General features: G+C 42.1%; 1 protein-coding gene across 5 annotated transcripts in view; it reads left to right on the top strand.

The window, feature by feature from the left end:
- LOC138300066 (receptor-type tyrosine-protein phosphatase V-like) overlaps positions 1-18,118 on the top strand; it is a 573,371-nt gene that overhangs the window by 198,197 nt on the left and 357,056 nt on the right. For all 5 annotated transcript variants that reach the window (XM_069238934.1, XM_069238932.1, XM_069238933.1 and 2 more), the window contains 3 exons: positions 3,718-3,781; positions 9,191-9,457; positions 16,950-17,219. In XM_069238934.1, coding sequence (XP_069095035.1) covers positions 3,718-3,781; positions 9,191-9,457; positions 16,950-17,219 — 601 coding nt within the window. The remainder of the gene's footprint in view (positions 1-3,717; positions 3,782-9,190; positions 9,458-16,949; positions 17,220-18,118) is intronic.

The raw sequence follows: 18,118 nt of genomic DNA, 5'->3' as shown, positions 1-18,118 counted from the left end.
TTCACCTTGGCCACTGGGCTGTCCAGGGCCCACCCCAGGAGTGACATATGCGTATAAAAAAAGGAAGACTTGGACCTGGGAAAACATTTATTTTGCCTAGTCCAAATTGCAGTTTAAAACTGCGCACAGAGCCTACAGTGGCAAGCCTGAGGCATGGTTAAAAAGCTACTTAACTGGGAGGCAATATCAGGGCTGCAGGCCCACTAGTAGCATTTAATATATAGGCTCTGGATCCACATATTACCACTTTACTATGGAGTTATAAGTAAAATAAATATGATAGTTGGATATATAGAGAGAGCACAAACACGTTTGCACTGGTTAGCAGTAGTAAAGTTCACAGAGACCCACGGGCAACAAATATAAGATCAGCAAAAAATGAAGGTGGAAGGCAAACTATCTGCGGATGAGCCTGCAGTACTAATATATACTATCAACAACTGGTATGCCCCTTCAACCTTGTTCTTAAGAAACTATTTTTAGGTGTCAGTATAGATGCGTGCCAGTAAAATCCAGTTGCTTTTTGTTGATTTTCTTTTGTTCTTATCCACTGTACTTTGTTTTGCTATAGAGCATCAATGTCAGTTAAGTAATCAATAGATATAAAAGAAAAGGTAATTTTTTAATTCAGATATACATAGATCTTTTTTAAGTAACTAGATGTTCCTCGAGTTAGATGGAAAAGTCTGAAGTTTTTCACAATGCTATACTACTTCTAGTTGTCACTATGTGTCCCTCCAGGACCACATACATTTGCTTGAAAGGTCATTCATAAATATTAGGAAGTGTAGCTTCAATCTGGAAATCCTTTTCTATAGGATAAAGCAATATGTCAGAGCTTATTTATGATGACCACTTTTAGTAAAAGTCCTAAATGTTCTGAAAGTAGTTGATGACACCCTACTATCCATTACCAAACATAGGCAGTGGCAATCACTGGTAGATACAAGTGCCTTAACTTCTTCACTCTTGGGGAACTATTTTTTTGTTTGTTTGTGGAAGTGTACATGTGAAAGGGAAAAGTACAGTTACTGAAAATGAAAGTATCCAATGGCTGAAGTGGGCTCACCTATTGATCTACAGCTTGTGCTGTGTTGGAAGAAAGAATAATTTGAGTGACATTTGAGTAGATCAATAGCAAGAGTATTGCCTGAAAACCAATATATGTTTATGCATTTTTGTTATGTTTCTTTTTTGGAAACCTGAAGCTGGTCTTAAGGCCAGACAAAAAATGGGGAGAATTTTGGAAACCGATTAAAACTAAAAGCAAAGGGTGTAGCTAGCTGAGTCTGTAGCCGGGGCGTTTTATTTTCTTATAAGAAAGATAATAAAAAAATGTATGTACTGTTATTAAATAACTTCGCAGAGTTCTAGAGTATTGAAATGTAAGTAAAAAAGGAAACTATTGTGAGCAGCTTTGCACTCCTGTGCTGATTTGTGCTTTCTTGCGTTGATTAAATGTTTTCATCTTTTTTTTTTTTTTACTGCCTTCTTCAATCTCTCCTTCCTTTTTTCAATAAATTCGCAATTGTACCTTATGCAGGATAGACTCTGACATTTTCTTGTGTATAATCATGCATTTAAACATGAATGGAGTATTGTAACTGTGTAGAATGGCAATTGTATTTTGTCACCCTCCACTGAGTTCTCTCTTTAAAAGACCAGTAACTAGACCTTATTTTAAAAAATGAATTAATTTTTATTGAGTTACATAGAGATAATTTTAAAGCTCCTGCATCAGTACCTTAACAAGGGCCCCCCTGAGCCCCTGCGGTGTGGGAGAGGGGTGGAGCTCCAGGGGGCCCCCCTCCGCACAGTACCCTTGCCTGAAAGCTCCTGAGTGAGCTTGGAAGGGGCCCCCTGCATGTACTTTGCAGGGGGCCCCCTCAAGTTTCATTACGCCCCTGTCCAGCATGACTGCCTCATTCAGAACCAATGTGTTGCCTGTCGCCGTCTAGGAATAGTAAAACAAAGATACACTATAGATAATAAATACCATTCCATGGTGACAGCCTTGTAAAGAGACAGAGGCTGACTAGAATGCGGCCCACTGCAATGCTAGGGCTCATCCGCCAGAATGGCAGTTTTCCATTTTCTCCTTTTATAGGTCACCTTAAATTTATTTTTACTTCTCTTTTTATCTTATTTTACTACAGCTCCTTAACCAGTGCTAATGAGATGTTAGGTTGCCACTCATTTCATCTGCAGTGGACCGCATTCTAGCCAGCCTTGTTGAGACAATGAGCCCTAGCATTGGCTAAAGTGGGCTTATCTATTGGCCCATTCAGCACCCTGTCCTGGATCGAAGAAGGTTGTGGGTGATACTTATACAGGCCATTGGCAGAAGTGTGTGGACCCAATGTCCCTCTATACATGTGTAAAATTATTTATGTATGTAGTTTTTAATTGTTTTGATTGCAAGTTCCTGACAGACAACTAATCTTGTCAGGCCTTCTTACAAGAATTTAGCAAGTATTACTACAGTCTAGGTCTTATACTCCAAGGGAGTATAAAAGGGGTTAACTATCAAAAATATCCCTGCCTACAATGGTAATCTGTGAGATCTGAAATAACAAAATACATTCAATTAAAAAGAGGGACTAGGAACTGATGAAGGTTCAGCACCTGTGCTCCTAAATTACCTTAACTATACATTAAAAGGATGCTGTTTCTTTAGAAAATGTCAAGCTATTGGTCAGAACCAGGAAAGGGGCTGATCCACCACATCAGAGGATCTGAGTGATCAAAAGTGGTAGCCCTCACACACCCAAATGGGTGCCATGCTTCATCATTGGGCTGCTCCTCTTTGGCCCGGTACTGCAATGCCCAATGGGCCCAGCAAGGGGCTCTTTCTCGGAGATCTTCTGATTTGTTTTTTCCCGCAATGATGAGTGCAAATGAGGGTGTGATGAGTGTAGGGTGGTGTGCTAGGAGGGTGAAACTTGTCTTTGGGTACCAAGTTAATTTAAGTGGGGTGGTAGAGGAGGCTAGTTCATGGGTAAAACACTGCTTGGGACCACATATTTCTGCAGGCACTGATCTCTGCCTGGATATAAAGGGCATAATTGATACTCCAACAGAGCTTGAACCCATCTGTCTGGTACTTCAGCAGGTATGGACGACGTACATTGTTTAGACATGTTCCTTTCATACAGTTTGACTCCCAATCATGTGTAGGGTATGGATTAACCTGTTGGTCCTTAAGAAATGCCTAAGATCCAGATGCAAAAATCACAAGGTGATGGGGTGGAATGCTTCAATTAATCTCAGCAACTGGCAATTGCTCAGGCCGCACCCCAATCCATTATTTTTTGGCAACCATGCAGCCTAGTTTGGACTCAGCCATATGTAATTCAGAGTTGACTCTTCTCCTCATGGGAACAGTCCAGCCTGAACTGCCGGGCCAGGTCCTCCTTTGACTGGAAATTAGCATCCTGGGACCGGTTTCATCATCATCATCAGCTAGACAGTTCCTTTTCTGTTGATCACACAAGGTCTGACAACTGCTCTGCTAAGCCAACCTAATATGAGGCAGGATGGTTTGAGGGGAAGTCAAACTCATCACTCAGGTATTAAATGCAGATGCTGGCTTTGTGGTAAGTTTGAAGGGTATGCTAGAGAAAGTTCTTTATTGCAACACCATGCTCCTAAGTATATTGTGATGTAGGATGTGAACCATGAGATGCTGAGGTTCAACTCTCCTTTCTATTTTTTCAGGCAGACGAATGCAGCAATAATGATACAGTCACAGGAGGATTGGGAAATTGGGAGACAGAAGATGGTAATACCACTTAGATTCTAAAACTTAAAAGTCAATTACTATCGCTTTTCTTTTCTGGCAATGTCTTCTTCTATGGTTACAGCCTAAAGGCAATGGTACTGTAGTAGTCACACTCTTAGTGTATTTACATGATATCATGCCTTAGAATCACTTTGTTGTGTGACATGCTTGTACAACAACCAGGAATCCATTCAGTCTTTTTATGTGGCTGTAGGGAGACAAGTAGCATGATCAATGATAGGAATTTAGTAAAAATTTAAAATTGAATGCAAATTTAGCAAGTCAACCCCCGGTCTAAAATGCTTGCTACCTGGCCAACAAAAATGTTTTGTCAGCTAGTCATGGATATAAAGATATACATAAAAATGATTAAGCCACACTCTTTAGCTGTATTGCCAACAGACGCCCATTTTTCACAATATTCGAATTATCTTAATTTAATGCTGGGTAAGGCATTTTTTACTTGCAAGGTGTAATGGTGTTCAGTTCATATTTTCTGGAGACAAGCTGTTGTAGTAAACCAGTATCTTGTGTTCTGTGACACGAATCCTGAAGTCACTGTACATCTTTTTTCCAGAACCGATTTCCTTTCTGTCAATTGCTTATGCATTGTGGTGGAGTCTCTAATCATTACATCTCTCAAGCATGATTTCCAGCTGCCTGCAGAACCTGTGAAGAGGGAGCAGAATGACAATTTGTTCCAGATATTTCTTAAATAATTTTACTAACTTCTTCTCATTGGCAACTTATATTCAAATATTTGCCTTGTTTTTTAGGTCCAGAATAATTAGATTGTGGCATGACCATAAATCCTGCCAACTCCTAATTCACAGCTATTGATGGAGTCAGAATCTAATGTGTGCATGAGAAAATAGTCTATTTTTATTTCTGTGCTGTGGGTGCAAGGTAAAAATGTATAGTCCTTATCCATTGGATATAAGAGTCTTAAGGAATTTGAATACAGTGATATGGCAGGCAATCCTTGAGTGGACCTCTCTTGTTATTGACCAGTATCAGATCAGGTGCCAGGTCCCAAACTCACCTATAACTAACTGCTGTTGTTGAAATTCTACCAGGATTATATGGTCCTCAGAAAAAGATTGATTTTCTATCATAAAGGGGCATAGATTTAGCTACTGGTGGGCGATAAATTCCGCTCCGCCTGAGTTCTGGCCAAATTTTGCCAACTGCCCCATGACAGAGTTTTTTCTCATGTGCAGTTCACCAAAGGTAAATTGGCATGCGTCCGCTAGATTTTACGTCTTTTAATCCAAATTTTGGTCACTAGGAGGGCACCTAGTGAGATATAACAATGCTGGCGGTCATGGATTGTCGCAAATGTTCAGTGTCAGAAAGCTGCTACTCTAGTATAAAATCAGCTCAAGCAGCAGCAAAATCAACTTGAGAAGCAGCCCCCTCTGACATGCTACCTGGTGCCGTCCATGATGAATTTTCAGAGCAGAATAAACTCCCAGCACTAAACAGCATGAGCAGTGCAACATGCCTAATTCGGCCTATATGTAGAACTCCGTGGAATCTCTCAGAGTTTTCATGTAACTCTGCAGAATTCGACAGAGTGAAACTGTGTGAGTTCTGCGCACCCCTAGATTTAGCTTACTGTAAGAGAGTGACCCTGTAGCAGCAGCTTGGCAGGCACAAATCTGTGCATAGCATTCAGCCATGTCACCTATATCTTGACTGATAGTCTCTTTACGAGAAGATGGCCACCCTAATTTCCCTGTAATGCTGTGGTCCAGTGGCAGGAATTTCTGTCCCAAATTTAGAACAAAAGCAGGAGATTACCTTCCCTACCCACTATTGTTTGACTTTTTCATACTCTGACTAAGATTCTTGTGTCTTCTGTAAGAGAGTAACACCTGGTTTATCAGAGGCTAGAAACCCTAATCATTTTTTGTTTGATAAAATTTGTCAAACCTTAGATATTCATGGGCGTAATTATAAGAGATTTATCCCTAGGCATAGAATGGAACCACTGCTGGGATGAGCAGAGGACAGCCTACAGAACAGGAGATCAGATGAAGTCTGAGGGGCAGATTGAGGAGGCAAACATTCTGATGCATAGGTTCTCTGTAACATAAAGGCATAGGACCTAATAACCAAACTAGGAGTGTTCAAATCACTCAAACATTTTAGGGGTTGTTTTCCCCCACAACTGTAGTGTGAGCACCCTGGGTAATTGCTGGTGCAAGTAAACATTACTGTTGGTTTCTGAACTGTGTCTGATGTTCCAAATAATTGTTACAATTTGAGGAGTGATCTGGATTTATGCCTTTCTATCACAGGAGGCAATTGTGAGCTGTGGTCTCATGCTGAAAGTATTGTTACCATGGTGACTGTAGATGGGTGATCCCCCATCCATATTAGGAATCACAGAAAGGATAGCTGACTGGTGGCGTAGGTCGTCAGTAACAGAAGAATACATTTATTGAGAACTGGTTCAGGTTTTCAAGGAAACTTTCAAGAAACTCAAGTTCCTGTTGGTCAGAAAGCTCCTTAAGTCTGCTGTTTATCATTACTAGCATCGTAGTTGGGTCTAGAAAGCCTTATCTGAGTTATCATTGCATGAACAAAGGACATGGAACTAAAACTCTCCTCCAAGTGAGGCTGACTTTATAGGAAAAGTCTGCAACTAATTAGATCTTGTGATCTTTGTAAAAGAATGGATTGTCTTTTAGCAGTCTGTGTAACAAGGTGTGACTTCTGGTAGTAAAAGAAGTGCATCATGATTGGCCTAGGAGAGTCTTTTGTGTCATTCCATTTTGGATGGAGCAGATACACCAACCTCAATTCTAGCAGTGGTCTGAACTCGTAATTAAGGAGTTGCTGAAGTAAGAAGGATAAGAAACGTATTGTATCTTCCTTTTCTTTACTCTCAGGATCTCCATGCAGACAAACATTATCCCTCCTGCTTCTATCTTCCAGGTCTTTGACCTTCTTTTGTATATTCCACAGTTTCAACCCACAGTTTTGAGCTTATAGGGTCTCCAATCGTTTCTCAGACTTACCAAGTTGAGACTGAAATACAGGCATGTCAGATTTTAGACATTTCCACAGTCAAATTTTCCAGTGCGTTAATAGAGGACTTGGGGCCCTAATTTAGAGTTTGGCGGGATGGGTTGTTCCATCTCAAATGGGACGGATATCTGTAATGGAATTGTAATACAGCAGACAGGATATCCGTCATGTTTGTGATGAAGTAACCCCATTCACCGAACTCTGAATCAGGCCCTTAATATCCTTTAATTCTTCATGAATGTGTGTAAGGTCATCACCACTATATTTTGCACACCATTGATTGGCAAGAGTTTCTTGTGTTCTCTTTTGATTGCTTCAGAGAATATTAGTTGCTGTCGTGGCTTGCTGCACATTAAAGTGGCGAGGCGGCGAGTGGAGGGTGGACGGGGGAGCAGAAATATTAAATAAAAAATAAAATAAAAGAATAAAAACGTACCTGCTCTGCTACGCTGCTCCTCTTTTCTGGTCACTGCAGGCAGGCACAGGTTCCCAGCCTGCCCTGCGGCCAATTGCTTCTTAGAGCAGAGTTTGGATTGGCTGGAGCACCCAGCCAGGGTGCTCCTAGCCAGACTGGGAGCCTGTGTCTGCTCTCTCCAACCCGACAGCACAGTGCCGGGCTGGAGAGAGCACAGTGCAAATGTGTGTTTGGCCAGCCCAAGGCAGCCGGCAAAACACACATACGCACTGAGGGGGGTGCACAGTGCACTCCCCTCGTCCCTGTCATCCCTATTGGCTCTGCCCCTTTAACAACAAAAGCATAATAAACACAATTTATTATCCTTGCATTGTTAAGGTTTTGCAGCTGCTGCTGCTCGAGGTGGGAGACGCTCCTCTGCCATAGTAGAGTAGCTGCCACTGATTAGTTGCCTTAAGGACCTATTTCCAAGCATTTGCTCAGTTGCCCTAGCCTAAGGGGTAAGGAAATAATTAACAGTGTCACCAACCTAAAGACACGATGTAAAAAGCATTAAGAAAATGGGAGTCCATGGGCTAAAGCTGGCTCGTAAGGCACCAACATTGTCCCTCCAAGGAAAGTGTATGATTTCCCTCAAATGCCAGTAGATAGCATACTGCCTCAAACAGAGTCACGATAGACTGTGGGGACTGCTGCCAATTGCTACCTCCAACTGTTGTGAATGTGTCACCAAAGTCCGTCTGTCCCAATTCAAGATGGATGCTTCCAGTACATGTCCAGGCTCAGAGTCCTGACGGTAAGTCAAAGGGAATCCACAGTCCCACCTTACAGTTTCTCTGGTTGCCGCCCTCCAATCACTGTCTGTCCTGGGGAAGTCAGGTGGGTCCACCTCCACCAGTAATCTGCACTCTAGTAGTTAAAGACAGGTGACACCGCCTCTCAGCCCCGTCTGTCAGTCCCCAACGACCTGTGCAATAGAGTTTTTGAGACTTTATTGCGGTTCTGAGAGTGCTCAGCATGCAGTTGTAGGCAAATGCAGATAGCAGCACATGCCAACCCAACTCAAACCCCACCCATAGCACAGAAGAAAGTCTTAGTACAACTCAGACCACATTCTGCTTACTTGGATAACTGAGAAACTGCTCCATCCAAAGCTGTAGCTAACAAATTGTCTAAATGCACACAATTCTGAATTCCTCCTCGCAGGACTCTCTTTTGGTGTTTCCCACACACACTAAATGCAGATACCATATTTTAACAGTTATTGGGCATAAAGGTAGGTGTCCTGTAAAAACGTTTTACCTTACCAACTTCCACATATTAAAATATAATAATTTCTTATATCTACTGTTTGACTTACTACACAGGTGGAGATGATTCTATAGTTATGTCACTCAACATAAGGGTACTGTTCCATCTAGATGCCTTTGTTAGGACAAAATAGGCTTTATATGTCTAAGACTTCTCTAAGTGCACCGAAAAATACCTTCCCCCTAACAAATTGCACTTAAACAAGAATAATCTGGAAGGTAAGAAACGTGCTTTTTTAAATCAACTTTTTAGGCCTGCAATAGTTCAGCTGTGAGTGTATGTTCTAGTAGCATTTTTATTATAAATGTTATTGTTTTTGTTATCTAGGAAAATGGCTTTAAAGCGGCCATGGGCCACACGTACTGCTGTATTTATGTATGTATTTGTTAATGAGTATAAATAGAATGTGGTACATCAATCAGCCGTTCTACTTCTAGGTGGCAGTTGGAGTACCACTCCTTACACGTTACTAGCAATATTTAACTTGTTCTAGTTGACGGCTGTAAATATATAATTTCAACACTATAAACAAACGTTGTGGGTCTCCGTCTCACATAAAATGTAAACGTATTTGTAAATCTAAAGATGTTTAGTCTGTCGCTCATTTCAATGAGTTTTGTAGTTGAACACAACCATTTTAATTTCAGGGCACCTGCTTAACCTGGTGGTCCGTCCTGGTGACAGCCCAGATAATCTCTTGCTGCAATGGGATAAGCCGATTCCAAATGTGCTGAACTACGTTATCGTGATATACGAAGTCGCGACAGATCTGGTGAGAACGAACGTATCAGTTGGCCAGGAGGCTACCAGTTACGAACTTCAAGGTCTTGCCCCCGGCACGCACTACGGCATCCAAGTCAGGGCGGTATCGGAGTGTTCGGGACTACCCACTCAGACGGTCACTGCATGGACATGTAAGAACTGTACATTGTGATATGTCATGAAGGTTTTGAGTCGTAAGAATGGAAGACACCTTCAAAGGTGCATGAAGTTTAGGTCTTGCTATGCATGCATTTTCAAAGAGATAACATTGATTAGCGTTTTTGGAAAGAAGGCCGTTTATATGACTTAGGAAGACAGTGTATTCCCAGCGTAAGCCTATTATGTCTTTGTACACCCGAGTTTCAAATCTTTAAATTGAAACTCATTGATAAAAAACAGTGCAAATTCTGGCTTTAAATATTACTTATCTAACTTTCCCGTAGCGTTCTCGTTTCTGTTTAAAAAGTGAGATGCTTGGAAGCTCCACGGGAGACATCAATGTGGTGATGTTGCTAGGAGCTGCATGGAACACGGTGACATCATGGGTCTGCGATGTGATGGTGTCCCATGCCTCCTGGGTGTCAGTTACTCTCTGTGCCCCCTTTTACACGGATGTTATCTTCTCCATGTCTCCAATAAACTGCTGACATATGAACCCTGGGTGAAGACTGCCTTTAGAGTTATTGTGGTCGCTAGAGAGGGAACGTTGCTCGTCAACTGGGTGCAGCATTGCATGGGCTAGATTAAGAGAACAGTGCACATTTCTGAACATGACAAATCATCAATGGAACTTGTAGAAAAAAGGAGTGTGGTTCAGAACTTTAGTGACTGGACTTTGGTTTCAATCTGCTCCACCCCCAAGCCTGGATAGGGGTGTGTTTATGAAGTGGTTGTTAGCTGGGAGAAAGGACCTATAAGGAATATAGGATGCCTAAGGAGTAGGGGGACACACATCTGTCCATAAGAAGGAACTGGTATAGGGTCTGTTAAGAGGGGAAGAGGTTGTTCCTTCCCATGGCTAAAAATTAAAGATGCTGCAGCATATATTTTGTTGTCTATTGCTTGTCTAGCATGTCTAGTCTTTCACACAGTTACATTCGGAGTTAATACTTTTTATTTATATAATTATTTATTTGTGTTATTTGTGTGATTTTCTATAGCACAGACATGGCTCAGAGGCATCGGAACGCTCCACAACAAAGCAGAAGCATGTCATTAACAAATAGAACATATACATGTACATGAAACGTGAAGTGATTACCAAGTTAGCCTCTTTTTTGAGGTATAGCGCCTCGCACATATTCAGTGTAAAACACAGCAGTGAAAAGCAGGTGGTACAGTACCCTGTGAGAATAGCTCATGCAGCCTGAGGTTGGTATGTGATTGGAGGGAAGGCAGAGTTAGGAGTAGGAGCGGTGTAGGCCTTATGTCGTTTAAAGAGAAGAACTCTGGGTCTTTGAAGGTCTCATGACCTGCGGTCAGGCTGAGACTCAGCGGGAGGGAGTTCTAGACTCTTGTGGCGCTTTCAGAGATGGGTTTGTGTGTGTATCACTCATGCTTGAAAGTGGGGGGTTCGCAGAGGAGCAGTTGAGCATTTCTTGAATCTCAACTGGATCCTGAGAGTTCCAGTTTGTCGGACAGGTAGGAGGGTAAAGAGGACTGAAAACCTTTGACTGGGACTAGCAGGTTTAAATTGAGCTTTCATATATCGATGCAGAACATCGCTGCGTGGATATTGGGTGTGGCAGGCCTGGATTATTAAGACTATATAGTGATTGACTGCAAGACCGTCTCACTGAAAATATGTTACCGTGAATTGGAAGATATTTGGAGTAACTGCGCATGTTAGCGCCTCCTCTGTTACTAGCGAGGGCTGGAGTGCCGGTGCATTCCTTCAGGCATTTCCCCAGCAGGCTGGAGCCATTACAGGTTGGTTTTGGAAGGAGGCGAGCTGCTGCTGACCCCTCTGCCACGTTCTCCTGCTCCCCTAGTTAATGAAACGGAGAGGGATGAGAGAAGGCAGGGGCCAGGCGGGTTCGTATATTTTTGCCAAGGCTGCTTTTGGTTCCCAGTTCAGCCCTAGTTACTTTACCAATGATTGCATGGAAGTGAGTGCTGTCAGACCTCTCCCTGCTAATAAACTTTGAATGGAGAGACATGCGGGACTAATATTACTGTAAAACACTAGTACTGGTAGGAATATAGAGTTGCACAGCTACGCGGCCCCACCTTTAACTTGGTGAAGTTCTAGTTTCATACTCTGTACATTGTCAGATGTGACTCGAACTGCGTCATTGCCTGTTTGTGCAGACCCCTCGCTTGGTGAAGAAGAAGGTACATTCCAAAGCCTTACTAACAGACATTCGTCCCATTGGGTAATATGGATGTCGATTTACCAAAATGCCAGCTGTTGTAGGAGTGACATCACGCATTCTTTGACTTTCAGTATATCACAGGAATTGCTATCAGATCACCCTGGACCCCAAGTCTTCCCAGGAAGTGGTGTTAGAGGACAAAAAATGCCACACAGAAATTGGCAACAATGAAAAACGTGACAGTAAATTTGTGCTAGCTTACATAATTGGTCACAAAGAGTCTGCCGTCATAATAATCTTACAACATTACGACACCTCCTGCACAGTGCTCTAATGAAAATGTAAAAGTGTGGGTACTCCTAGTCCCACAGTGCCAGTTTGTTGCTGAGAAGTGCGGATAATCGTTCTTTACGGTATTGGACAGTGCTAAAAAGTGCAGGTAGTATGCCTTCCAAATTGAAGATATGCAGGTACAAAGTACCTGATAGTACCTGCCCATTTAAAGCATTGCCGTTGCAGGGATCGTTGTGTACCCATCAGTTTTCAGAGTATTATAATGACAGTAAGCTAAATCGCCTGGTTAATACAGTTCCAGGAGTGTTCTGTGATTTGTCCTGTCACAGTTTTGAATCATAAAGTAGCATATGTTGTTAATGTGTCTGCTGCATAGCACATCATATAACTGGCAGATCACAGATTTGAATTATCTGTAGATAGGTCAGTGGGTTGCTGTTCTGACACAGAGATCCTTTTGTTACTTTCAGTTCATAAGTTGCAATCCTAATATAGCACAGTGAGCTGTGAGCCAGCATCTAGGAGCAGATTGCAAATTGCAAGTCATGGCTTTAGAGCCTTATTTTTTCCTCAATTTGTTATTATTCCAAGGCTGCACAGAAAGGTTCATTTTTTTTTAGTAATCCGAGTAAACTTTCTCTAAACTACTTGTGAGGTGATAAGCTGTCAGCCTTTGTTTCCTTTTACTACATTGATGTCTAAGTGTTAAGCTCCAGGTGGCTCCCAGCAGGATAAAACTTGAACAAAAAAGGTCTCATGCCCATTTAAATCAGGCCTTTGTTTTAGACTCAGCTGGAAGTGAAAATAAGAAAGTTAATTGCACGTTGCTGAGCGGACTGCTTGCAGACACTGCTGAATTGTGTCCCAGTGTCTGAAATGTCACTAGGATAAATTCAGCACATTTCACATGGTAGGCCAGACCCTACCTCCATCTCAGAAATAGCTGCTGGAACTAGGATCCCCTCAGACAGCACTGATGACATCACAATACTTGACATTGCTGAAGTTGCATATTAGCTGCATGATTACTCTACATACACAACACAGGCAAATGTGTATTTCTAACTCCACTTATATTAGATGCTGACAAGATCTCTAACAGCTGCACTTAATTGTAGCAAGCACAGCAAGTGAGCAAAATCTTTTCTTTGGTGGTTTGTGTGGAGTTCTTCTCTGAGAAAAGTTTGAAAAAATGGGGAAAAATTGGCTCAAATACTACATTTTGAAACTGAATTTTCACATAGATTTGGTGAAAAGCCATAGGCTCTGAAAGGGCACTCATTAAATACTCAAGCCCGTTCACGATGTGCCAAACCAATGAAACGTACTGCTCTGAGGAGTTAATCTCATGTTTTAAAAAAAAATGTTTTGGGTGCCCGCATTTTCCAAAAATTACCCCAGTTGTGCATGAGCCAGCATTTTACCATTTTCAGCATTTTACCACTATTGCCATTCATATACAGTGGGAGACCCTTATATTGAGAATTTCTTGTGATACGCCAGGGCCAGCATTTTGGAGTGATTGTGCCCCTCCAGTATGCCACAGTTGTCCGCCCATATGCCAAAAATTACATTCAATCGGTGAGCACCAGCATTTTGCCATTGAGGCCAAGAATTTTCTCAAGATTGCCAGTGCTAAAATTGTTCTATGGGTGCCCAATATGCCAATATTTACCTCCTAGTTTGCTAGTATCAGTACTTTAACATGGGTGTCCATTACACATAGAACTTCCTCCTATGTGCCTAGGTCAGCATTTTGTCACAGGACCCTGTCAATCTAGGAATGGACTCCAGTGTGCTCTTGCGAGTATTTTGCCATGATTACCTTTATATGCCCAGAATTACCTTTAGTATGATGGGGGCAATGACAGTTTCACAAGCATAATGCCACATTCTCACTCACACTCATTTTCACTCACACTCACTTATTTTCACTTATTCATTCATTCTCACTCTTCACTCTTGCAGTTACTCTTACTTTTATTTGCATTCACTCACTTTCAGTGACACCTTTAAACTAGCTCTAATTCCCTCATTCTCTCTCTCTCATTCATTCACATCCACTCCTACCCTCACTCATAGTAATTCATTCTCATGCATCTGCACTCACTCTTACTTTCACTCATGCATTCTCACGTATTCTCACTCCGGCTCACTCATTTTCACTCACAATTACACTTACTGTCATTCATTCTCACACGCATTCATTCTCACTTATTCTTTCTGACACTCCCTCATATTCATTGTCATTCATTCACATAATCTCACTCACTTGTGGTCAGTTTTACTTTCATTCTTACTCACTGTGACTCACTCATACTTATTCGCTCTCAATTTCCCTTCCTCTCTCACTAATTGTCACTGAATCTCACAGACTCGCTTTCATCCCACACGTGCTCACGCATACTAATAGACATATACGCACACACAGACACGTGCTCTCTCACACACTCTGACCCGCAAGCATGCCGAACATAGCCTGCATATAAATGCATTTGAATTTGAAAGCATTTTTTAACATGCCTCAGATGGCATTTAAGGTCCCATTCCATCTAAAGGTGTTCCATTTCTTATTACATTAATAACGAATAATACTAGTGTAATAAAAAAAGAAAATGAGAATGGGAGAGCCCGGATGTTCCTAAGGGTGAGCCGCCCCAGTGTCTTGGCACTGAAGTACCTTCTCCTAGGTCAGGAGTCGTAAGGTACAACCCAACAATTGTCCCTGCGGCCCCTAAATGAATTCCATTTGGGCAGTGGACAAATGTGAGATTTTTGAGAAAGAATGACGCAGAAGGGTAAATAAAGTTGCCAGATGACTAGAGTCTGGTGGGATGGTTTCATGCTTAAATTCTCTAAAACTCAACTAATATAAAAATAAATGGAGAAGTGCATTATGGATACCTTTAATACTACTTCTAAAATCAGGAGAGCTTAGCAGCCATAGTTGGGGCTGCCACTGGGCACTATAGGCTGGATTCAAATAGTCGAATTAGCAAAGTAAGGTACTAGTCTGCCCGTAAAACCTAGTAAGTGTAAGTGAGAATCATGACACAGTGGGTGGGTATGAAGCCAAGCAAAGCGAAGGAGGCTAGAAAGGCTGTCTGATAAAAACGAGAGAAAGGAGGACAGCGAGAAAGGAAGATACAGGGAAAAGAAATGTTAGAAAAAAGTAAGTAGCAGAAGAAAGAAAAAGATAGCCCAGAAAGGGAGAGAGGAAGGTAGTAACGAAAGGGCAAAAAAAGGAAATATGAAAGGAAAGCAGATTGGATGAAAGGAAAGGGGAAATGTAGGGTGTACCTGTGAAAGGAAGAAAAGCTTAAAGGTAAGGTCAAAAGTAAAGGTGAAAGTAAGGGAGGTCAATTGAAGAAGGGCAAAAGGATGGTTGGAAAGAAGGTTGAAAAGACAGGTGATAAGATGGATGGATTTATGGAAAGGTGGAAGGATGGCTGAATCCGTGGTATGACAGAAGCATGAAGGGATGTATGGATGCCATAATCAAAGGATGGAAGGGTGAGATGATCGATGGATGGATGGGTAAAATGAATGATCGAATGGTTAATAAGGCGTATGGATGTTTGAGTGGGTGAAATAATGGATGAATGCAAGAGAGGATGGTGGCTGGAAAATTGTAATGATGGGTAGATAAATGAAAGTAAGTATACAATAGTTAAAGAATAGATGGAATTCTGGAACTATAAATGAAAGAATGGTCAGATGGATGGATAAATTGGAGGATGGATGAAAGTTGAATAGAAAGGCCAAACCATGGATGCAAGGAATGGTGAAAGGTTTAGTGGATGGAAGGCTAAAAAGATGGACGGATGGATGAAATAAAGGATAGAAAAGTGTAGGAAAGTCTGCTATCTCGCAGTGGTATTAGTGGTACGGGTGTGTGCGTAGGGTATCTAAATTTTCTGCCTCATCCATTCGGTTCTCATTTAACGCTTCAGATCGGTCAACCGTATTCCGGCATGTTTGCGAGCAAACCGGAGACCAAAGCAATGTTAACTGTCAAGGCATACCCAATGAGGCCATAGAAAGATGTGTTTAACTACATTGACGCGAATCCGTTGTCTGCAGACATGTTCAGTAGGGAACGCCTTGATGTGGATCCAGAGAGGCTTAGACGTGTTTTGAAAAGCACACTGCTAGTAATCTGAAAGCAGAGAATACCAACTTAGTTTTACCAACTTAGTCTTCATAACACCATCTCTGCCTACAGACGTACCTCGGCACGTGGATACTTACGTGAGAGTAGCCCTTGGTGGGAAAGCTGCATAGGTTCTCAGGCTTACCTCATGTACAATAAGTAGTAGCCCTGAGTCTCACTCCCAGTCTCATCAGCTCATGCAGACCCCTCTCCAACAGCTCCTCCTGGTAGAGCCCATGGGAGCTCCGTGTCAGTTCATTTCCCTCTGCGGGTCGGCCCCACGCCAGGGGCACCACGGGCCGTCACTTGGGGAGAGGAAGAAGAGAGCACAATCTTCAGGTACAGAGAGGTGGGCGCACGTCTTGGTCTGGCGCGTGAGTGCTTTGCCACTGATTTCCACTGTGAATATAGCAGTTTATTTTGAAGAGTTCAAGGCATCTATGGATCCCGAAAGGACTTTCACTTTTTAAAGGGTTTACAAGAGTTATTCACAGAGATTTCTGGTTCTATATATTTCTAAGTCTCCTGGTTTGTAGCACAGAAGAATGTTCGATGCCAAACCCTTGCATACTACATGCATTAATGGCACTGTAACATTACAGAGCGTATTACAAGTTATCTAGGGTCCTTTTAACTCATTGCAGGCTCAGTGTTTCTAGAGCCCGACCCACGACCCACAAACCACAGAGAAAAAAAAATGAACGTTCTCCAAAAACAAAGTGGTTGAAAATATTTGTGTGTTATAATTTGCACTTCTTTTGCTATAACTTCCAAATGTCCCTTTTCAGTTTCGGTGTTGCTCTACATATTTTAGTGACCAGTGCAGGTATGAATCTGATGTATTTTCTGAAGATCTCGTTTTTATTCTGTTCTTAACCCTAGATCCTTTAGCTGTCCACAATGTGAGACTGAAAAGTGGAAGGACCCCCGGCGAGCTGTCTGCTTCTTGGGAGGAGCCCCTTGGTGGCAACGAGGGCTACCAGCTCACGCTCTACCATACCAAGTCACATGAAGCTGTCAGGAATGAGTCACTTCAAAAGGGAATCTCTGAATATCAGTTCCAGGGCTTGGAGTCTGGGAGTGAATACATGCTGGAAATTGCTACGCTGTCCGGACCACACCGATCCATCACAAGAGCGAGAGAGTGGACATGTAAGCAAGGCCTACGCACATCGTTCTATCTCCACTGTGGTTGTTAATGTCTGTGGTCAGTTCAGGGATTATACTCATCCCAGCACTTTCCTAGAGCCTTCTCTTCGGTTTGCTGTCAATGACTGAGCTACCCACAGGGAAGCATCCCTAAGCCATAGGTGGGAGCACCAGTCCTCAACAACATACTAATGCCCAGATAGCTTTTCATTGGATGAGACAACCACTCAAGCCGGTAATCATCTAACACTTGTATTGTGATGGATAGTACTTCAGCTCTTCTTTGTACAACCATATCTCATCTTAGTATTTCTACCCCAGCCTCACTAAAAATTGCCCCCAGCATTGACAATGTTGCCGTCCATCCATGTATAACAAAATTTAGGCAGCACATAACTACGGCACGTTGTTTGACCTATGTAAGCAAATAGGGTTAATTTATGGGTGTTCCATGTGTTCAATGCTGTGTTAAACTGTAATGACTGACTCCCTGCCTTATTATCAAATGGAGTTATACAGCGTAAGATTTTTAGTAATACCTTACACACCCATTATTCTTCATTTGAAGTGCCACTCACTGAAAAAGAATGAAAGATGCTCCTGTGAGCACTTTATATAACCAAAGAACTACTTTTGGCAGTAATGCAACTGAGATTGATGTGTGTACTAGGACTTTGACTCATCCAAAATCCCTCTTGCTACTATGATCTCCCTAACCCTTTCCACAGACTCTTCCCTCCTCCATCTCTCCTTTACTCATCCCAAGCCTCATCCTATTACTCTAAACTCCCAATTAACACTTCTGGATTCTTCCCTCCTCTACCCCTCCATTACTCCAGTCAATCCAACTAACAAACTCACATATCCGCGGCTCAAATTAACTCATAATAATACTAAAACTG

The sequence above is a fragment of the Pleurodeles waltl genome, chromosome 6 (assembly GCF_031143425.1).
Source record: "Pleurodeles waltl isolate 20211129_DDA chromosome 6, aPleWal1.hap1.20221129, whole genome shotgun sequence".
In the NCBI taxonomy this organism is placed as follows: Eukaryota; Metazoa; Chordata; class Amphibia; order Caudata; family Salamandridae; genus Pleurodeles; species Pleurodeles waltl.
The sequence above is the reverse complement of the archived record's forward strand: the minus strand, read 5'-3'. Positions and strand labels throughout refer to the sequence as shown.